This window comes from Chlorocebus sabaeus, chromosome 2 (genome assembly GCF_047675955.1).
Source record: "Chlorocebus sabaeus isolate Y175 chromosome 2, mChlSab1.0.hap1, whole genome shotgun sequence".
Classification (NCBI taxonomy): Eukaryota; Metazoa; Chordata; class Mammalia; order Primates; family Cercopithecidae; genus Chlorocebus; species Chlorocebus sabaeus.
Genome location: NC_132905.1, coordinates 9,983,950 through 10,006,260, shown reverse-complemented (window position 1 = coordinate 10,006,260; position 22,311 = coordinate 9,983,950). Strand labels below are relative to the sequence as shown.

At 44.2% G+C, this 22,311-nt stretch overlaps 1 protein-coding gene across 3 annotated transcripts; it reads right to left on the bottom strand.

The window, feature by feature from the left end:
• Positions 1 to 1,516: 1,516 nt before the first annotated feature.
• CYP24A1 (cytochrome P450 family 24 subfamily A member 1) lies at positions 1,517 to 22,239 on the bottom strand. 3 transcript variants are annotated; one of them, XM_037982630.2, is made up of 13 exons: positions 21,564 to 22,236; positions 21,153 to 21,343; positions 19,829 to 19,922; positions 17,867 to 17,963; positions 14,098 to 14,189; positions 12,785 to 12,896; positions 10,710 to 10,855; positions 7,030 to 7,196; positions 6,149 to 6,227; positions 5,465 to 5,662; positions 5,246 to 5,366; positions 3,386 to 3,429; positions 1,517 to 3,009 (listed from the first exon to the last, which is right to left on the bottom strand). In XM_037982630.2, the coding sequence occupies exons 1-11, from the start codon at positions 21,819 to 21,821 to the stop codon at positions 5,256 to 5,258; spliced, it is 1,545 nt and encodes a 514-aa protein (XP_037838558.2). In that variant the 5' UTR covers positions 21,822 to 22,236; the 3' UTR covers positions 1,517 to 3,009; positions 3,386 to 3,429; positions 5,246 to 5,255. The 3 variants fall into 3 exon arrangements, with proteins under 3 accessions (XP_037838558.2, XP_037838557.2, XP_037838559.2); XM_037982629.2 differs by having other exon boundaries at positions 3,386 to 3,432; positions 21,564 to 22,235; XM_037982631.2 differs by lacking the exons at positions 12,785 to 12,896; positions 14,098 to 14,189 and having other exon boundaries at positions 3,386 to 3,432; positions 21,564 to 22,239.
• Positions 22,240 to 22,311: the final 72 nt, after the last annotated feature.

The following is a 22,311-nucleotide window of genomic DNA, read 5'->3' as shown; positions in this document are numbered from 1 at the left end:
GTGCTTAGAAGAGAGACTGAGGCAGCAAGAGCAGTCAATAAATATTATTATCATCATGGCCACATTGGCCATGTCAGTGTCCATGTCAGTGTCAGTTCTAGGCAACCTGCTCAGGGAGGTGAGGGGTAACAGACATGGTCCTTGCTCCACCCTGTGCTCCTCACACCCTTTTGCCAGTCTTTGTGCCCTTCGCCCAGGTTTTTAATAGTTTGCTCCTCATGGCTGGCACCTGCAGCCTTCTTTAAAGACTACCTTCTGGCCACTACAGCCATTTTGCCTGGGTATGTAAAGTCTAGAAGTATCTGGCAGTTTATACCCCAAGGTGCAGCCTGATTTGAAGGAGTGTGGAAGCCCCGCTCCCTGGGCACAAGGAGAACAAACTGAGCTGCAGTGTACACTCCAGAGCTCCCCAGGGATCAGGCTGGGGCTGGAGCTTCATTCAAAACCACACGCTTGTTTGGCTTCTTTCCCTTCCCCATCCTGGTGTCCCCATTGTCGCACAGGTCTCCTCGAGAATCACAACCCTAATGAATCCCAGTGCCGGGGACAGCCCCTGTGGGATCTAAGTCATCAAGGAAGATTTCCTTCAGGAAGTGAAAGCTGGATGGACCTAGATGGTGCGTAGGAGAAGAACAGGCAGAGAAAGAGCATGTGGGGAGGGAGGCGGCGGGAGGAACCCTCTTGTCAGCATTTAAGGAACAGCAGAAACTGGCAGAAGCCACTGTGGCCTGGGTCCAGAGGCCTCTGGGGTGGACGATGGGGGCTGAGGCCTGGGGGATCAGCGGGACCTCAGTTGACAGGGTCTGGAAGTGCGGATTGTAGAATTGGATCTTTACGTAAGAGGAACTGGGGAAGCCCTAGAGGCAGGATGAGACATGATCAGGTTTGGGTTTTGAAAACACCAATAAGGCAAGTGTGCAAAGAACAGAGGGGAATGAAGCAAGAGAGGATTGAGATCAGCTGGGAGCTCCTGCAGAGGCTAGAGATATTAGTGGTCCAGGCAAGAGATTGTCAGTATTATTCCCAGCCACGGAAAATTTGCCTGTTGTAGGTCTTTCATTGTGAAATGCAAACTTATTCTTGGGAATTAAAGATTCAAACACTGAATGTGGTAGGCAGGGGCTGAAACGGTTCGTAACCTCTACCTGACTAACAAGTGCGAGCCTCCCTTTCATGTCATGGAAGATGCGACAGAGAACAGGCTCCTAGGCTATTCTACCCCGCTTCCAATCACGTAACCACCGTGTGGTTGATTGTGTGATTGGAAAGGGGGGTAGAAATAGAAGTAACTGGACTTGAGAAATATTTAAGCAGCAAAAAAAATTGGCAAGTTATTTTGCAATTCCAAGAGTACACTTTCAATAAAACTGCTATTAAAGTCTAGATTTATCTAAGGGTAAATTTTGTGATATAGGGCTTATAGGCCATATGAGAAAATTTTTTACCAGTAAAAAAGTTTGAATTTGTTTTCATTTTGCTGTAACAAAGGCAATAAAGAGGGGAAGTCTCTCAAATATTTAAAAACTTTTATTTTTACTTTCAGAGAATTTGAAGGTATACAGATGAAATCTGATAAGACATGAGTTTATAATTCTAAAAATAATTTCACGGCAGAGAGAAAGCATATACCTAGATATGTACACATTGATTACAATATAAAGACATAAATGTATATTTCTGAAACATTCTAAAAATATAATGTAGGAATAAATATTTATCAAATATACAGAATTATATACAGTATGCATTTAGGAAAGGCAGTAGTAAAAATATGCACAAATAAACCATCTATAAACACAATTTTTAAGTCTTACAAGTATTACATGTATTTCTATGCATTTTACATTTATGAAATCATATTTTTCCTAGGAGTTCAAATCACAAAACAAATGTTATATAGCAGATCTCTAACTTTTGCATGCTTTATGATTGTCCTATTTAATAGAAAAATTATGGCATGGAAAATCATTTTATAATATTAAAGTCACACTGAATATTTTAAAGCTGTGACTAAACCTCAAAACATTGCCCTCCACCATAGATCCTAAATCAAGTACTGCAAATATTAAAAAAAATGACTGAGGCAAATTACCATTAGAACACACACACATACACAGACACACACAGGCACACACACACATGCACGTCTGTGCTTCATATGCACATACACAACTTAAAAATTGTTGCTTCATCCTTACCCTAATACCATAAAGGAATCACATTAAAAAAATAAAGAATTTTAAGGTCCTCTAACAAAATGATGCCCCAGTGAACCACTAGTCTTATAAGATGTCTGACTTCATTAAAGTCCTTTTAAAAATAGAGGTGTTCTGTAGTTTCCCAATCATGTTTCTATTTCAATTCAGGAAGAACGCAATTTCATGGGAGGCCTGATCACTTTAACGATCATTTAGCTTGGCTTACATTATTAAGCAGGCATTTCCCTAAGTAGTACATTAAAGCAGAGCTACAGTAAATGGATTGTCAGTATTACTCCCAGCCCCAGAAAATTTAGCTGTTGTAGGTCTTTCATTGTGAAATGTAAACTTATTCTTGGGAATTAAAGATTCAGACAGTGAATGTGGTAGGCAGGGGCTGAAACGGTTCGTAACCTCTACCTGACTGACAGGTGCCAGCCTCCCTTTCATGTCATGGAAGATGCGAGAGAGAACAGGCTCCCAGGCCATTCTAAGCACCTGAAGACGGCGCTGACGCAGGTGAAGTGTAAACCAGCAGTGAACCCTGTAGAATGCCTTGAATCCCAGCACTCAGTCCGCTTCCCTGAGTTGGATATGACGTTAACAAATACCACGGTCTAGAAAGACAGTATAGCTTCTGGAACAATTTTGCAGAAGAAAAAATATCAACACCTGGGCCTAAATATTCTTTACAAGCTATTGTATGGTGTGGGCTTTTGAAGTGTGCGTTCCGGTAATGCAGAAGCTGTAAGCACCATTTTTGCAGAAAAGTCGAAATGGCTGTTTTGGTCTTGGTTAAAAAAAAAAAAGTCTGAAAAAAAAAAGGTACACCCTAATTATATATCAAAGAAGTGTATTTAAACAAGACAAATTGTTAGCCAAAAAAAAAAAAAAAAGCTAAAACTTAAATTGCCATGGGCTTTTGCCAAAGGTGCGGCTTACACTGATAAACATGCACGCTGTTTTGCTGAAGACTGGGGTCTCACCACTAAGCTAGAATACTTTCCTTACCCTACTTGATTCAATTCTGTTGGTTGGGATGCTCAGAATTGGACAAATTTCATAACAGCATCAGACACTTGGTAGAGGAATAATAATGTATTCATTTGGGCCTTGTTCAGAAATTTTATCTGTAATTGCATGTTTCTCTAAATAATCTACCAATTAGCAAATGCTCCTGAACTTACCATTGGCAAACAGTATTTTCTCTCCAGGCAAATCCCAGGAGGTGCTGCTAACAGAACAAAATGATAGAATCTGGGTTTAAACACTGACATGTTACTCTCTAAAGCCATATGTTACAAATGTCTTAGTTCCACCACCGGGGTGGTGGCTCACGCTTGTAATCCCAGCACTTTGGGAGGCCAAGGCGGGTGGATCACGAGGTCAGGATTCGAGACCAGTCTGGCCAACATAATGAAACCCCATCTCTACTAAAAATACAAAAAATTAGCCGGGCATGGTGGCGGGCGCCTGTAATCCCAGCTACTCGGGAGGCTGAGGCAGAAGAATGGTGTGAACCTGGGAGGCGGAGGTTGCAGTGAGCCGAGATTGCACCACGGCACTCCAGCCTGGTGGACAGTGTGAGACTCCGTCTCAAAAAAAAAAAAAAAAAAAAAAAAAAAAAAAAAGAGCTTTCTTAGGCTAACTTTTGATCACTTCAATAGTTTTGAATTCATTTTAATGCCTATTAGGAGAACATAACTAGACTTACTAACTCTTAATTTCATTAAGGAAATTATTACTCAGCACAAGGCCAACATATAGTATTAGGCTTATGTTAATTTAAAGGAAATAACTCAGTAAGTATTGAAATAAATAGCAGTCGGTTGGTATATGGATATGGCAAAAGTTGTGAAGGGAACATGAGAACTCCTCTACTGTCAGAAAAAGCATTGAATGGCATACTGCAGAAAAAATATTCTATTGTGTTCAATACAGGCTGATAAATACATACACTTATCGTACAAGTCATTTCATAACATAAACCTAGACCCTAGGGCTAAATAAAGTCTACTGCTCGTGTTTTGTAAAATTTATCAGAACACAGCCTTTGTAGGCAGAATAACGGTCCTCCTAAAATGTGACTGCTGTAAATCCCTGGAACACGTGAATATCCTACCTTACATGAAAAAAAGGGCTTTCCAGATGAAATTAAATTTATGCACTTTGAGATGGGAGACATGATCCTGGATAATATCTTGTCAGACAGAAGCAATATAAGAAGAAAGAGAGATTCAGAGCATGAGAGGGACTCAACCGACTGTTGCTACTGGCTTTCAGATGGGGAAGGTTTCATGAACCAAGGAATATGGGAAATTTCTCAAAGTTGAGTATAGCCTTCAGCTGACAGCAGCAAAAAAAATAAAGACGTCAGTCCTGTAACCATGAAGAATTAAATTCTGCCAACAACCCAAACTAGCAAGAGAATAGACCCTCCTCTAGAACCTCCAGAAAGAGCCCCGACGACATGATAATTTTAGCCTGGAAGAGCCTCATCAGACTTCTGATCTACAGAACTGTAAGATAATAGATCTGTGTCGTTGAACTCACTAAATTTTAGTAATTTGTGGTGGGAGCAATAGAAAGCTAGAACATCAGCTCACTCATTAGTTTACAAATTGTCTGTGGCTGCTTTCATGCTCCAAGGTAGTATTAAGAGGATGTAACAAAGACTGTTTGGTCCACAAAACCTAAAGTATTTGCCAACTGGCCCTTCACAGAAAAAGTTTGCCAAGCCTTACTGTTCACATGCAAAAACCATGAACAGCTGCTAGCATTTACTGAACACTGAATTGACGCCAGGCTCAGGAATAAGTACTTGGTATTCACATTCAATTTTTGTGATACGCACTCTTTGGGTCATCATTTTACAAATTAAAAAAAAAAAAAAAAGGAAGCAGAGAGTTTAGGGAACTGCTCAAGGTCACCCAGCAAATTAGAGGTGAGCTGGGATTCAAACCCCAGCCTGGCTGACTTCCCAGCATAGCTCATCCCTCGTCATTCTCCCTACCTTGCAGAGGATAAGGAATCGCCTAGATGCTCACCTGAGGCATCTTATCGCTGGAAAAACACGATGGGGAGCTCCCGGCTGGGCACCAGGGTGCCTGAGTGTAGCATCTCAACAGGCTCGTTGTCTGTGGCCTGGATGTCATATTTGCGGACAATCTGCAATGCGCAGGCACACAAAAACAGAATTACCCCTCTCTTCTTCTGCCTTGTGAAATAGCACAGAACATAATTGCAGAAACCGGTAAAGGTTTTACCCAACAAAGAGCCAAATGCAATTGAAGCTCGGCTAATCGGCGACCAATGCACATTCTTTTTCCAATGCCAAATGGAAGATGCGCAAAGGGATTAATTTTTTCCTTCTCCTGAAGCCAACGTTCAGGTCTAAACTGACTTGAATCTTCAAAATTGTCTTCATCAGATCCCAGCACCTGGGTATTTAGCATCAGCACTGTCTAAAAACACACAGAAACACAAAGTATTTAAAATAACCAGAAGATACCTTTGAATGACAGCATTTACAAAAGTTGTCACCTTACAAATCGAAAGCCAAATCCACAAATGTATAATAATGATGATTGCCAATATGCACGGAGCGCTTAAAATGTGCCAGGTAATAAATAGGTAAAGGGCTTTAAAATTGTGCACAATACTCACAGCAACCCCGTACGGCAGATTCTGTTATTAAACCCCTTTTACGGATGAAGTTGAGGCTCACAGAGACTATGTAACTCACTCAAGACAACACAGATAAAGGTGAGACTGAATCCAGGTCTCTGTCTCCATAGCCATTAGTTCTAATTCTATACTATGCAATATTCACTACCATCTCTGTATTTCCAAAATGAATATTTTCCAGTGCAAAGTCAAGATCTGACGAATATTTGCAAAGTGTATCTTCCAAGGTTTTGTAAGGTGTAGAATATACAAATTCGACTTACTCCTTTGGGTAAAGCATATTCACCCAGAACTGTTGCCTTGTCAAGAGTCCGAGTTGTAAATGGTACACTCGGCGTAAGCCTGAAAACATAAAATCAAAGATGTCAAGGTGAGCACGAGCACAGTCTAAGTTCTCTCTGAAGTGTCAGTGGGAATGCAGATTGGATTAAATAAGTGCAGCCCAAGTGCATACTCAGAAAGGCAGCATAATCACAGATCTTCCTAAAGAAGTTGTCTTTTTCTTCTCAATAATTGTATCTCTTGTTCCTCTCATCTTCTTGAGTTAGTTAAAACCCCAGTGCAAGGGTGTTTAGTAAACTGTTAACATTGGTTTTCTCTGTACTTCACTCCAGACTTCAATTTGTATGTTTCTATGCTAGCTCTTGAAGCGCCATGTTTGTTCTATGTTTCTCCTATGTACTCTTGACAAAGTTGACAGTATCCTTCTAATCCTAAAATGTTGTGAGTTTTGTTTTCCCAAAAGGATGTGAAGAGAATTTCCAAAAAATGTTTAATACCGGAGGCTCAAAAACAAAGCTGTCTGTACGTCCTATTACGTAACAATACAGCTCTTTCGTGAGCTTCCATCTCATAGCCTTCAATCATGCCCCTATCTTAATTAGTGCTTACAGCATTCATTAGAGTAGCAAGATTATCGAATTAAAGGGGAGGGCACTGACTTTTCAAGATTTAATAGAATTTGCCCAAATGATTTAGGAAATGAGTGCCAGAAAAGAAATATGGCTCCAAAGATCTTTTTGCAGTGTGATAATTGTTTCTAATTAGCTAGGGGAAGCTGTCCATGAGTAGGGGACCCCTTGCTTGTGTAATTAAGAGAACAGTGTTCTAACACATTTATGTTGGCTCAGAGATAGGCTCTTACCTCATAGATTCTTTCAGACAGGCTTTTAAATATGGCATATTCCTCAAATCTTCTGCCCGTGGCACCTGATTCTCAGGTAATACACTTTGAATTTCCTTAAAAAGCTTTTGTTGCACTTTTGGATTACGGGATAAATTGTAGAGAATCCACATTAGACTGTTTGCTGTCTGCAAGCCAAATGGACATAAACTTGAGTTTTTGTAAATAACTGCATTAAACCACTATTAGCTGAAAAAAGGTGATGCCTACCACCTTATTCTGCAAATATATTAGTGAAGCTTCTTCATGCGTCCTTATAGCTATGCCTTTAGACAAATACAATATATAAAAAAGCAGATTTATTTCATAAAACATATCAATTAAGGACATATTTTAAATTAATTACTGAGGAAACCAAAGTATAATCCTTTAATCAGCTGCTTTAGAACATTTAAATACAGTTTTTTTGTTTTTGTTTTTGTTTTTTTTTTGAGATGGAGTCTCACTCTTGCCCAGGCTGGAGTGCAGCGGTACCAGGTCAGCTCACTGCAACCTCCGCCTCCTGGGTTCAAGCGATTCTCCTTGCCTCAGCCTCCTGAGTAGCTGGGACTACAGGTGTCCACCACCATGCCTGGCTAATTTTTGTATTTTTAGTAGAGATAGGGTTTCACCATGTTGGCCAGGCTGGTCTTGGACTTCTGACGTCAGGTGATCCACCCGCCTTGGCCTCCCAAAGTGCTGGGATTACAGGCGTGAGCCACTGCGCCTGACCTAAAATACGGTTTGACACAATAATTGTTCGAACGCAAATGAGTACACGTAAAACTGGTGAAATGAGAATATTAGTGGGTTAAATCAATGCCAATTTTGGGATTGTGACAACGTTTTCTTGTTAGACAGGATGTTACTATTAGGGGAAACCTGGGTAACGGATGCAAGGGATCCCTCTCTATTTTTTCTTAGAACTGAATGTGAATCTACAATGATCTCAAAATAAACATTTAATTAAAAGTTGCTTGATACAAAAAACATTGATATAAAAATGGAGTAAACAGAGAGGGATGGTGATCCTCAGGGTGTTGCTAACGAGAGGCTTTCAGAAAATGTTATAGTGGAAATGGACAAGAAACGGCATTTCTGAAATTTAAAAGTTCCTTTGGCCACACCCTAAAAAGTTACCACAAAAATAAACAGGCACTGTCTACACTCGGGGTTTCAACCACATGTAAAGAGCCCTCATACGAGGGTGCCAACACCAAAATAAGAAATTCAAGCATTGAGTTGAGTACTCCAGCTACGGTTTCTGTCAAAGGCCTACGTCCTTTTAAGTGGCATCTTTTACTTTCTCTGCACAGGCAATGGCTGGAGAAAAAATATTGGTGGAAACAGCCAGTGTAGCTTTAAGCTACATAATATTCACCACTAGCAGTCATATGTAGTTATTTTTAGGCCATACTTCGCTAATTTAAGCCAAATATTCCCTGCAAATGATCATTGTGTCCACCTCCGCAGACATGAAGGCGCTGTTGCTAAGTGCCATGTGCCACTCACACAAATGAGCAAAGTGCACGACCATTCAGAGACGATGGTTATTTATTATTTTTGGGAAGATGCCTCCAAGGCAGGCTTCTTCCTGTCAGAGGACTGGCAGCCTCGGCTGCAAATCAACTAGAGACGCCATGATTGTAAGAGTCTAATTTACAAAACAGGAAGAGGATGTAGCCATCAAATTAAATACACTTTCAAATGGCTCCGATTTTCCAAATGTGACTTTCAGAATAGCCAGGACCAAAAAAGAAATGGATTTAACCATATCAGTGAGTCCCTCACCACAAGTACCAAATAGACTTTCCAAAAGGCAGATAACTGTAGCTTTTACCAAAGCCATGTAAGACAGTCTGAGCCTGCAGGGAAAACTGCAGGGGCTAAGCTGCAGCAGCAGACTTGAGGGGAAGTGGCCTGGAAAACCTCGGGGGCACAAACTGTCCTGGACTGACCTCCGTGGAACAGACCGAGCTCACTGACTGGCCTGCTGCACCCACTCTCTTGGCTAAGTTCATCATTCTCCATCCACCAGCCAGAGCCCACTTTCAAAACCATAAATGATCAGGTGATTCCCTTGTTTAAAATACTGCAAGAGCTTCCCATCACAGGTGCAATCAAATCTAATGCCTTACCCAGGTTGGGCTCACAAGGCTCTGACTAACAAGGCTCATCGAATTCTCCAGTCTCAGCTCTGACCACATTTACTAGTTCTCCAGCTCCATCCCTCTTTCTGCCCCAGGGCCTTTGCATGGGCCGTTTCCTCTACCTGCAGTGCTCTTCCACCAGGTCTTTCCGTGGCTGGCTCTTCTCATCATTCCAGAGTCAGTTCCAGTACTGCTTTCTCAGACAGGGCTCCCCTTTAATCATCTCCACCTCTCTATGTTACACCATCCTGATGGCGTCCTCTGCAATCCATACCACTATCTAAAGTGACCACATCTGTTTGTTTACATGGCTACTGTCTGTCTTCCCCACTTGTATACAAGTTCCATGAGAGTGGGAACCCTTGTCTCTGGTTCATGGTGGTCTCTCAAGAACCTGGAACAGTCCCAGGCATATAGTAGGTGCTCAATAGTTCCTGAATTCATTTATTCAACAAGTATCTATCAGCCACTACTAGATGCCAAGTACTGTTCTATGTCCTGGAATCACAGCAGTGGACAACCTTAAGCCATTGCTCTCAGAGAGGTCACATTCCAGTTGAAAATATAAAGGAATAATGGGTGACATTTTACTTTCTCCGCTGTAAGGAGCCTCCCAGGGTAAGTAGTTCAATAGGAAAGTGAGCGAGGATGGATTCCCACTTTCAACAGCCTTCTGGAGCATGAGGAGAAATGAGAACCTTGCTATCTCCTGATATAGAAAACCTACCTTTACTTCAGGCAAGAAACAGCACAGAAGGGGAAACACATGGAAAATAAACAACTGCTTTACATTTTGCTTAGGAACTTTAAGATGCATGAAATAAATGTTGCACTTAGGAGGAGGTTAGTGTGCGTCACTCGCATCACAGCTCAAACCAGTATCCAGGTCAATTCAACCTACCTGAATGCCTATGGCAGGGTTGGTCTGCACTTAGTATCTACTATCCCCTAGGGAGTATCGGCCACATCAGAGACAGAATTTTGGTCTTTACAATGAGCTGTTTCGTTTCAGTTAAAATCCACTTGACCCAGACTCTTTGGGACTTTGTTTACAATTCTAAGCGATAAAAATATTATTGGCTTGAAAGACAGTATGCCTTTTGTTTTTTTTTTACAGTAATTAACAGCCACAGTTAGGCACTTTGGGGTAACATGTACAACCGAACAAAATACATCCAATTTGGAAAAATCTGGATTCTGTATCTTGCCAGGGCAGGGAACTTTACTGCTCCTGAATTCCCGCAGCAGCGTGCATGGACATCACGGCACTCATCACATCCTACTCTGGGTTTTTGTCACTGGGGCACACGAAGTCTCCTCCTACCCAGTGTTTACGCACAAAAGGCCATGCATGGATGCACCGTGGCATCTAGTATGAGACTTTTCATTTTTGTGAAGTTGGTGCTCAGTGAATCCCGGTGAAATGAATGAGATGAATTACTATTTAAAATCTGTCATCTAAAAATTGTACAGACTGTTCATTTAGCAAACTCAAATCCAGCCCACCCTTACCGTTTCCACTGCAGCCAGCTGGAGCTCGGTGACAGCAGCATACAATTCTTTCTTTGAAAGCCGATTCTGGTGATAAATGTCACAAAGGAAATCTGCACTAGGCTGCTGAGAGTACTTCTCTAACCGGTTGTCAACACAAGATTTGACTATTAGAGCAGAGAAGAAAGAGAGGAAATCAGTTGAAAATGAGGATGAGGAAAATCACAAAAGAAAATCTCAGTCCAAACTCCTTCTTGCAATATCTAAATAGTCTTTTCAGGAACACTGACAATTTGTTACACACACTAATTATTGCCTTCTTGTTAAGTCGGCAAGGATCTTTCAATACCCACATGAGTGAGGCTTCTCAAACTTCAGTGTGGATAGGAATCACCTAGGCATCTTCTCAAAATGCAGAATCTGAATCAGGGCTTGGGTAGGCCTGGAACTCTGCATTTCTAATAAGCTTCTAGGTGATGCTGATGCCACTGTGCTGCAGGTCATAGTTTTGAGTAGTAAGGGTTTAGATCTTGGGAGAAATAAGCGTAAAAGAAGGTAGGATTTGGGTTCACTTTCAGACTCCATCTTGGACCCAGATATTACTAAGCACACATACCCCACATACATATGCACAAATACACTGCTCGTCCGTGTTGACAATAATGGTAAAAATTTCTAATATTTACAACATAAAATCTAGGCGTGCACCTTCCTCACTATGAAGCAAACAACCACCAGGCGTATTATAATAATGGAAATGGTAATAATAGTGGTGATCACATATGGCACAGCAGTTAGAGTTCGAGTCCAGGAAGCCCTCTGTCTGGCTTCAAACCTTGGCTTTGCCATCACCTGGCATGCAATCTTGGGAACGTTTGCTAACTTCTTTTTTTTTTTTTTGAGATGGAGTCTCACTCTGTCGCCCAGGCTGGAGTGCAGTGGCGCGATTTTGGCTCACGGCAAGCTCCGCCTCCCGGGTTCATGCCATTCTCCTGCCTCAGCTTCCAGAGTAGTTGGGACTACAGTGCCCGCCACTACTCTCAGGTATTTTTTTTTTTTTTTTTTTTTTTGTATTTTTAGTAGAGACGGGGTTTCACTGTGTTAGCCAGGATGGTCTCAATCTCCTGACTTTGAGATCCGCCCGCCTCGGCCTCCCAATGTGCTGGGATTACAGACATGAGTCACGGCGCCTGGCCACGTTTGCTAACTTTTATGTGTCTCAGGTACCCCTCTCAGGGCTAACAAAAGGACCTACCTTATAGGTGTGTTGTGAGGATTAAATAAATGTATAAGTGAACAATGCCTAGCATCAAATATTCCCCTTTGTCATGTAGCAGAAACAGCTCTAGTCCACTGAGAGTCTGTGATATGCCAGGTTTTTATGTTAATTATAATCTGTATTAGACCCAGAAACAGTTACATTGAGGTAGGTACTCTTATTATTATGATTATTTATTATTATTATTAGTCCATTTTAGAGACAAGGCAACTGAAGATGAAAAGGTGATTGCACATTTGGCCAAGCCACCACAACCAGTGACAGAGCTCAACTTGAACTCAGGGTTCCCTGACTCCATAAATTTTACTTTTTCTGTTTTTGAGATGGAGTCTCACTCTGTCTCCCAAGTTGGAGTGCAGTGGCGCAGTCTAGGCTCCCTGCCACCTCCGCTTCCCAGGTTCAAGCAATTTTCCTGCCTCAGCCTCCTGAGTAGCTGGGATTACAGGTGCCCGCCACCACTCCCAGCTAATTTTTGTATTGGTAGTAGAGACTGGGTTTCACCATGTTGGCCGGGCTGCTCTCAAACTCCTGGCCTCAAGTGATCTGCTCGCCTGGGCCACCCAAAGCGCTGGGATTATGCGGGGGAGTCACTATGCCCCGCCAGATTTTACTTTTAACCACTCTTAATTCCCAAAGAAGACTACAGAAAGCTTGTTACTTAGAATTTGTGTATGCCGGGGCAATCCCAAAACACCTGTGTTTGCAAAACCTAAACGTGGTGATGAGGCCCTGGAGATCACTCCAGACCTTCTCTCTGAAGCTCCAGACACAGGGATGCCGGGCTGGGTCTGGCTGGATGTGAAGGGCGGCCCTTTACCTGATTTGAAAATGGTGTCCCAGGCCAGAGTGTGGTCCTGCCAGACCTTGGTGTTGAGGCTCTTGTGCAACTCGACTGGAGTGACCATCATTCTCCCAAACGTGCTCATCATCTGAGAGAAATGCAAGCACCTTTTTATTCTGAATTCTCCTTCTCTCAAAGACAACGTTTGTTCTGAAAGAGGAACATTCTAAACCACAGCACCCTGCACTTTTTAAAAGGCTGGAATTACAAGGACGCCCCCGGCTCTCTCTGCACTGGTCCTGGGAGCAATGCCCACACCCCACCTCCACCTCCTTTCAATATTGAAGGTAATGTGGGGGATGACTTTCCACCGGATATGTTTGATAAAAAATTGCAATCTGATGACTGAATTGTAAACAAAAAAAGAGGAAAAACTATAACTTTCATATTCACTTCAATTTCTAATAATTTCCAAGCTTCAGTGATTTCCAAACCAATTTCAGTGTTTATCCTATCTACACACCACCCAAACTATTCAAAACGGTACAATCTGAAAAATTTTGGGTTCCTTTTAAAAAGTATTTTAAATCAACTGATCTTTAATTAAAATAGCTATTTTAACCTTGCCTAATCAAAAAAATAATGGATTTAATGTGCTTCTTTATGTTACGGGCATATATGCAGGGGTCCCCAACCCCCAGGCCATGAACCAATACTGGTCAGTGGCCCGTTAGGAACTTGGCTGCACAGCAGGAGGTGATCAGCGGGCCAGCAACATTACCACCTGGGCTCTGCCTCCTGTCAGATCAATGGCTGTGTTAGATTCTTATAGGAGTGTGAAGCCTACTGTGAATTGCCTATGCGAGGGATCTGGGTTCCACACTCCTTAGGAGAATCTAGTGACTGATGGTCTGTCACTGTCTCCCATCACTCCCAGATGGGACCTTCTGTCACTGTCTCCCGTCACTCCCAGATGGGACCTTCTCGTTGCAGGAAAACAAGCTCAGGGCTCCCACTGACTCCACATTATGGTGAGTAATAATAATAGAAATAAAGTGCAGAGTAAAATGTAGTGCACTTAAATTATCCTCCCTCCCCCGCCCCACCACCCTGCCCTGTCCATGGAAAAACCGTCTTCCATGAAACCGGTCCCTGGTGCCAAAAAGGTTGGAGACAGCTGCATATATGCACATCAATATACTAAAATATATAAGGCACATTAAAATGAACACTTAACTACGGAAATAAAATACGTGTGCATGCCAGTTTTTGGGAAACACTGAAGTTCTGTAAAAATCGATCTGTAAAACATCAATCAAGAAAACGGCTCTCTTAAAGAGACGGCTTACTGTTTTGATGGCCATGATGAAGTTCATAGCTTCATCCCCTGCATTCTTCTGGAGAAGCCCAAATCTCTTCTCATATAACACGAGGCAGATACCTGTCATTTAAAATAATCATCACTTTACACAATCACAGCAATGCTGGAGTCTATGTTTAGCTGGCTGTTAAAGACTCAATTCCATGCCTCTTAAAAGTGTGGGATTTTCTGAGAAAAGGCAACAGTGCAAGAACATCGAGGAAAAGCAACGAGTCTGAGAGAAAGGGGACACAATCACTCTCTTTTTCTAGAAATTATCTCCAGGCCCAATGACTCATCATCTTAGAATGTGCTGATCAGAGATCCACTGTCCTGAGTCATGTAAGTCACACAGGAGATCCAGGGGCCCTAGCAAAGGTGCCGCAGGGTCAGGTCTACGCTATGCCTCTAACTCAGCTGTGTTTTTAGAGTCGCTTATTGGATTCTACTGCCTGACATAATGAATTGGAAGCTACTCACCAGAGGAGGAGAAGGGAAGGGAATAATTACGTTCTAAGCACCCATTACGTGCCAGGTACTGGACTAGCACTTCACATAGGGTTTTATTTTTTCTTCCATTTCATCATCTTATTTAGAAGGAACCTTTTTAAAAATAAAATTCTCAACTCTTCATTTCAAAACACTTTACCTCCAGAAAAGTTGAAGGAATGGTAAAATGAAGACCTGTATCGTCCGGACTCATCAACATCTTGCTGCCATTTCTTTCTCTTTGTGTGTATGTATGCATACAAATGTATATGTGGCTATGTGTGCTGAACCATTTGAAAATAATTTTGAGCTCTCAGGACACTTCACCATTAAATATTTTAGCAGTAATGTCCTAAGAATAAAGCATTCTCCTACATAACCACAATGTCATTAACATCCCTGAGAACATTAGCAACCATTTCATAAAAAATCGACTGTGTCCCATTTTAAAATGTTCCCCATTGTCCTAAAAATCATCTCTTGTAACCATTTTTTTTTTTTTTTTTAAAAAAAAAAAAGGACACAGGGCCAAGCATGGTGGTTCACATCTGTAATCTCAACACTTTAGGAGGCTGGGGCAGGCAGATTGCTTGAGCCCAGGAGTTCGAGAACAGCCTGGGCAACATGGCAAAATCCTGTCTCTACAAAAAAATAAAAATAAAAAAAATAGCCAGGCATGGCTACATGTGCCTGTAGTTCCAGTTACTCTGGAGGCTGAGGTGGGAGGATCTCTTGGGCCCAGGAGGCCGAGGTTGCAGTAAGCCAAGATCGTACCACTGGCCACTGCACCCTAGCCTCGGTGACATAGTCTGGAAAAAAAAATTATACAGGATTACTGCAACCACCTTTTTAGTGGTGGATAATTGGCTCTTGACTTATAAAGTGGGAAACTAGGATTAAAAAGGTAAACAATTGGCCTAAAATCATAAACCTGAGGAGTGAGAGTCAATTAGCTTAGTCAGCACCCACATACAGCTTTTCCAACTACATCTGTGTTTTCCAAACTCATTTCCTCCCAACCTTTCAAGGTTTCGCCACATTTGTGTTCCACAGTGGTTGCCAGGTACACCACTGGGAATACGTGAGACAGCTCTGGGTGGTACATGAACTTTAAAAATAATTAGTTACTCTGAGGGGCACGATGGCTCATGTCTGTAATCCCCGTACTCTCAGAGGTCGGGGCGGGAACATCATCTGAGCTCAGGAGTTTGAGACCAAGCGGTGGCAAAACCCCATCTCTACTAAAAAGCACAAAAGTTAGCCAGGCGTGGTGTCTCACGCCTGTAATCCCAGCACTTTGGAAGGCCGAGGTAGGCGGATCACAGGTCAGGTGTTGGAGACCAGCTGGGCAACATGGTGAAACCCCATCTCTACTAAAAAATACAAAAATCAGCCAAGCATGGTGGCGTGCACCTGTAGTCCCAGCTACTCAGGAGTCTGAGGCAGGAGAATTGCTTGAACTCAGGAGGTGGAGGTTGCAGTGAGCCAAGATCACACCACTGCACTCCAGCCTGGGGACAGAGAGTCTGTCTCAAATAAGTAATAAAAAAGTTACTTATTTTTATATTTATCTATTTATGGCCGTATTTCTGACCTTGAATTTATGAAAGTGTTACAGGTTTTCCTTCTCTCTCTCGCAACAGCAGCCACAGTGATCCTCCCAGCAAATCTGCCCATATCGCGCTGCTGCTGAATACAATCCACAGCTCCCAGTTACTTACAGGTTCAAATTCAAACTCCTGCTCATACAGCTCTCCATGAGCTGGTTGCCGGCCCTCTCCCAGCCTCTGTTACAGGATATGCTTGTCATTCTGCACTTCTGCAGGGACACCCTCCTTCCTCCCTTTTCACCTGGTGAACTCCTACTCAACCATCAGGTCTTAGCCGAGGGGCACCATCTCCGTGAAGGGACCCCTGGCCATGTCCAGCTTCGGTGGCCCTCTCAGATTCTCCCACAGCCCTGAAGGTCCTCAGCCAGGCGCTCTCCCACCTGATCACAGCTGTCTGCTCTCCTGCCTGCACCCCCATGGGCAGTGAGGTCTGCCCTTTATTTCCAGAGTAATCTTTGAAGAAAGTGGTCATGTCCTCCCTCCCTTACTTGCCCCATCTGAGTCAGATGAGGAGTAAAGTCTTGCCAGGACCTATGAGCTGTGCCCTATTGGACGCCTGTCTTCTTTTTGACCTCATCTTTCACAGGCTCCCCTTCCTCCCGGCTTGTTCATTGTGATCCACTCACACCAGCACATTGCAGTTCCCCAAACACGGTGCTCATGCTTCCCCCTCCCGGCATTTGCACTTCCTGTCTCTGCTGCCTGGAACAGTCCTCCATGGGTACCCTCGTGATTTGCTCCTTCCCTTCCTTTAGGACTTACCTCCTTACTAAAAAGGACTTGCCCCTCTTTCATTCTTTCATGTTATTTCTTTCTGTCTTTCTTTTCTTCTTTCTTTTCTTTTTTCTTTCCTCTTTCTGTTTCCTTCCTTCCTTCCTTCCTTCCTGCCTTCCTTCCTTCCTTCCTCCCTCCCTCCCTGCCTCCCTCCCTCCCTTCTTTCTCTGTCTCTGTCTCTCTGTCTCTGTCTCTCTCTCTCTCCCTGGAGATGGGGTCTCACACCGTCACCCAGACAGTAATGCAGTGGTGCAATCATGGCTCACTTAAGCTTCAACCTCCCGGGGTCAAGCAATCCTCCCACCTTAGCCTCCTGAGTAGCTGGGACTGCAGGCCTGTGCCGCCAATCCCGACTAATTTTTGTATTTTTTGTAGAGACAAGTTTTTGCTGTGTTGCCCAAGCTGGTCTCAGAATCCTGGGCTGGCCTCAAGCGGTCTGCCCACCTCAGCCTCCCAGAGTCCTGGGATTACAGGCATGAGCCACTGTGCCTACCTTTCATGCTCTTTCTTAACTGCCTTCCTGTTTTCTTTTACTCCCTGGAAGAGTGTATTTGAAAATGTGTTTACTTGTTGACTATCACCTTGTCTAGCATAGAAGCTCCCCAAGGGCAGGAAGGTTATGTGTTTCGTTCATTGTCATATCCCTAGTACCTAGCACAGTGCCAGACACACAGCAAGTGTTCAACAAATGTTTGTTGTATGACTCCATAAACAATCCATAGTTCAAGGCATAGCTTAAGCACCTAAAAGAAGCATGAAAACGGCTGCTCTGGCCTTTCCCTAGGCAGCAATGATGCATGTTTACAAAAGAGTTGTCAAAAGAGCCGTGTTTTATCTGTAAAATCACCTGCAAAATCAACGAGCAAGACTATGACGACAACTTACTTTCAAACGACCATTTGTTCAGTTCGCTGTACAAATCTTCAATGTGGCCTCTTTCATCACAGAGCTCATCTATTCTGCCCATAAAATCAGCCAAGACCTTCAAAGAAAACAACCGCAAAAGACACATTTTAAAGCCGTAGAAGGAAAACAGAAGTTTAAAGCTCACTGAGCTAACTTCAGGTCTCGCTACATCGACTATTCACTGGCCATAATGTTATTCATCCTGAAGTCACACTAATTATATATTCTCCCTGGGAATCCACCTCATCCCCTAGCGACCTCGTCCTGGGTTATTTCTTGAAGTCACCCTGAAGCTTAAGTTTCAGCTTTTGATCTAAGAATAATTCTGGCAATTTATGAAAAGGAAAACATTTTTGTTTTTGTTTTTGTTTTTCTGATCAGAATGGGGGAGTAAACCACAAAGGAATCAGCCAAGCGTCCGTGTTGGCCCAGCATCTCAAGGACTGTGATGCGGCAGCTATCCTGAGGTGTGCCTTTCCACATCTGGGCAAGTGAACGTCTCTTTATTGGTTGGTGGTTGTGTTAAGAATGTTGAACTTGGAACCAGAAGATCCACCAGTTCTGAATGCAGCTCCTTCCCTAAGTAGTCTATGACCTTGGGACAGTCACATAAGGCCTTTGGATGCCAGTTTCATAAACCAGAGTTTTCAATAACGAATGTCTCACATTTAATGAGATCCACATGGTACCAAACACTGTACAAAGTGTATTGGCTGATCCTCCCACAACCCCATGAGGTAGTAGGTACTGTCACTACTCATTTCCCATGTAACAGATGAGAAAGCTGAGGCTTAAAGAGGCCAAGTCACTCACTTATGCACACAGAGCTGATAAGTTGCCATCCTGGAGCCTGCCATGAGCTGGTGTGACCATAGAGTCCACATGTGTGGACTTACGTTGCATGTTTAATTTGCCCATGTAGTGCCTTTTAAAGTTCTTTGAATTTGTTACCATTAAAAAATCAAGAGGTTTCGTATGAACATGTGGATTTACCACTACTAGTTTAACAATGTAAATAATAATTACGAGACTTAGAGACACGAGGTCTGCGTTCCAACATGGCAATCATTTGCTGGAACTGGGGCTGCTGTCCCTCCTAGGAGGGGCGCGCACTATCACGTCTCCTGAAATTTTTACTGGGTCTGCCTTATTATTTTATATTAGTCCCGTGGCCCCTGGAAGGTTCTAAGTTTGCAATCCTTCACCTATGTGATCCCATCTGGGGACACATCCAGTTCAAAATAAACATCCAAAGTGAACAGAAGTAAAAAGAGATCACTATATGCTTAAAACCCCCTTTGACTCTGTGCTGGCAAAGGGGCGATGTCCAAATACTTTAGTATGATACAAAAATATTGTTAAGACCTGTCCAGTATCATTTCAGAGGAAGCCTCACATCAGCTACACTAAATGACTGATTCTCTGAACACACCATGTCATGTCATGCCTCCCTGTTTTCAGAAGGCTATTGTCTCTGCCTTTCCCCACCTTCTCTGCCTTCAGACTCCTGCAAAACCTAGCTCAAATATCACAACTTAAGAACTTTACAAGGGTATCTCATTTAACTCTCACAGCAAACCCGTGCAGCAGGAGCTGTTACTCCCATTTTGTAGATGGGGAAACTGAGGCTTAGGGAAGGTAAATGGTATAGCCAGGTCTCATGGTCAGGGAGTGGAAGGCTGGGGCTCAAATCCAAGGCTGTAGAATACTAAAGTCCATGCTCCCCATTGCTCCCTCACTTTAAAAGAGGGCGAAGGGGGGAGAAATAAGGGTTTGGTGGGGAGGAGGTTGTAGGAAGGAATGGAGAGAAAGAGAAGACCCCCCTTTGAATCACCCGAATTGCATGCTTTTGTCCTTTGTATTTTGTAACTGTCACTTGAAGCTCCACCAATATCCCTACGTCCCCAGGAGCCCCAAGAAAGCTGGCCCCAGCCTACAAACCTCATTGATTTTGTTGTCCAGCTTCATCACTTCCACTGGTTTCATTAGTTTCTTCTGAAAGGCCCTCCGGACCCGCTGCCAGTCTTCCCCTTCCCTGTGAGAGAAGCAGGAATTATTTAGAGCACACTGAAAAGAAAAGAAGGGAGATGCAGAAATACCCCCAGCTGCAACTTCAGGAACCATAAAGTCAAATAAACACTGAGAATCATGCCGAGAAATATCCAGAGAGTATTAGCGTTAGACTATTTGGGATAAAATAGTGATCGCAGTTTGACAATAGTTTGACAATAGGATGTAAAAGCACCTAGTCAAAGATTGCACCAGAAAGTTGAAGTCCAGATAATTTGGGTTCAGGGGTTTTGAGGTGTCCTTGCAGGGAGTGGGGCTGGAAGGCCTGGGGCCAATTCCTAGCCGTAAAAGGAGGCACGCGAACACCCCATCACCAGCAACTCAGATCTGTTTGAGGAAAGAATCTTGTCTTCTTTCAACTCATTGGTGTGTGCTTCATATGTACAAAATATCTCATATTTAGAATTTTACTATCGCCTCCAAATGATAACATATAGCCAGAGATTCACTGGAGTAATAAAAAGCCTTTTGTGAACGTGCACTTGTATGCATCTGCCCCATAGCAGACCACACAGTCTGTGATGCACCGTGCATTAACAGGGTTTTCAATTCCCGTCATTATATCCTGGAAAATGTAACTATTAGGCATTACAATTTGGGGGTAAATAAAGGTGCTAACTTGTTAAATGGTAACAACTAAAAAGCAGAAGAATCACATCCCATTGTAGCATTTATCGACCTAAAACACAACTTTGATATCCCTCCTTATTCCACCTTTACAAGTAGAAATAAGGCATGCCCCCCAGTCCTCTGCAGAAAAGGCCACTGTCAAAAGCCAAAGAGGTTAACTCCTGGCTCTTGAGCTTACAAGGTATTTCAGGGATTTTAAAGGACAATTTTGTTTGTATAAGAGGTTTGCGTGGTACGCTGACTTCAGAACCTCATCCTGCCCAAGAGTCTGAACACCACAGTTTGTACAACCCTGTTTTGGCCTTTCTTTGATGGGAGGGTGTGGCCCTGCTCTGTTGCCAGAGAGAACGCAGGTGCCCGGTGCACAGCACAGCTTTTCTGTGGACCGACTCTAATCTATACAAGAGCTCAGGGTTGCAATGGCACCGGAGAGGGGCTTTGGTATCCGCCCTACATAAGAAGCATCCAACCCCAGGGAACTCTAACTCCGTCTCTTCACAATTTCCAGGCGCCGTCAGGCTCATCAGGCCTGGCCGCATGCCCAGGTCCCTCGGATTGGACTCACAGGATTAGCAGCCCGTAACCTTCTTTGCGGTAATCGCGATAGGCCTTCCACGGTTTGATCTCCAGCCGCTGCGGGTACGCGCTCTCGGTGCGGTACAGCGCTTCCAGCAGGCATGGCGAGCCCAGGTGCACCGACTCAAAGGAACCCAACTTCATGCGGAAAATCTTGCCGTACTTCTTGTGGTACTCCACCTGCAGCCGGCCGGGCACAGCGCGGTGTCAGCGCGCATCCTCCGCCGTGGCCGCAGCGCTTTCCCTCTTCCCGCCTCCTCCCTCCTCGGGAAACGGGGTCCCTCACTGCCCAGACGCCGAAGCGCACCGTGCGCCGCGCACGTCGGGGAGGGTTTGGAGCGCCACTGGGAGGGCGGAACAGGGAGGAGAAAGGGAGTCAGGGGCGCGAAAAGGTATTTACCAGGGTGTCGTGCTGTTTCTTGAGCCCCCCTTTCCAGAGAATCTGCAGCAGGCTACCCAGCAGTGGCCAGCTGGTGGGGCCCGGCAGGGCGGCCGCGTTCTGAGGCTCGCCACCAGCTGTCAGCGGGCAAACTGGCACCTCTCGCGGCTGAGGGGACGTGTACGCCGTAGATGTCACTGGTCTCGGGGGCTGCCTCGGACTGCGCAGCTGCTGCAGGAAGGCGGCAAGCGAACGGCTCTTGCTGATGGGGGAGCTCATGGCAGCGGGGGTCACCGGAGCGCGGGAAGGCACGGGGACGGGGTGGGGCGAGGTTGGTAGGAGGCGCTGGTGGGATTCGGAGCTTAAAGATTCTGGGAGAGGGAGGCAAAGAGGGCCAGTTGGTGTGATGGAGCCAGGTGAGGCGGGACAGGCAGCAGAAAGGACCTCGGCAAGGATGCTCGACGCTGCACCACGCGACAGCCTCAGAGCACTGGTGCCTCCCTGCGCTAGCCACAGGCGCTGGAAGAGGGCAGCCGGGGTCTGGGGACCTCTTGAAAAGGGAACGCTGGGAGTCCTCCTGTTGGTCTGCAAGGCTGAGCTCTAGGGTCTGGCTGGAGCCACGGGGCGGGGGTGTCAAGGAGAGTAGATGAGATGCTGCTGGTGCCGCGTTTCCTCCTGTCCCTCTCCATGTTCCTATGTCCGGGGACCATGCATTTATGGAGACCGGGCATGCCCTGGGTGGCCAATGAGCACGCAGAGGAGGGCGGAG

Excerpts from the sequence above, each read along its gene's own strand:
- CYP24A1 (XM_037982630.2), bottom strand. The coding sequence starts at position 21,821 with ATGAGCTCCCCCATCAGCAAGAGCCGTTCGCTTGCCGCCTTCCTGCAG. Across the intron at positions 21,344-21,563 it reads AGAAACAGCACGACACCCTG|GTGGAGTACCACAAGAAGTA; the intron begins GTAAATACCTTT and ends GGCCGGCTGCAG. Across the intron at positions 7,197-10,709 it reads AGCTGGCTGCAGTGGAAACG|ACAGCAAACAGTCTAATGTG; the intron begins GTAAGGGTGGGC and ends TTTGGCTTGCAG.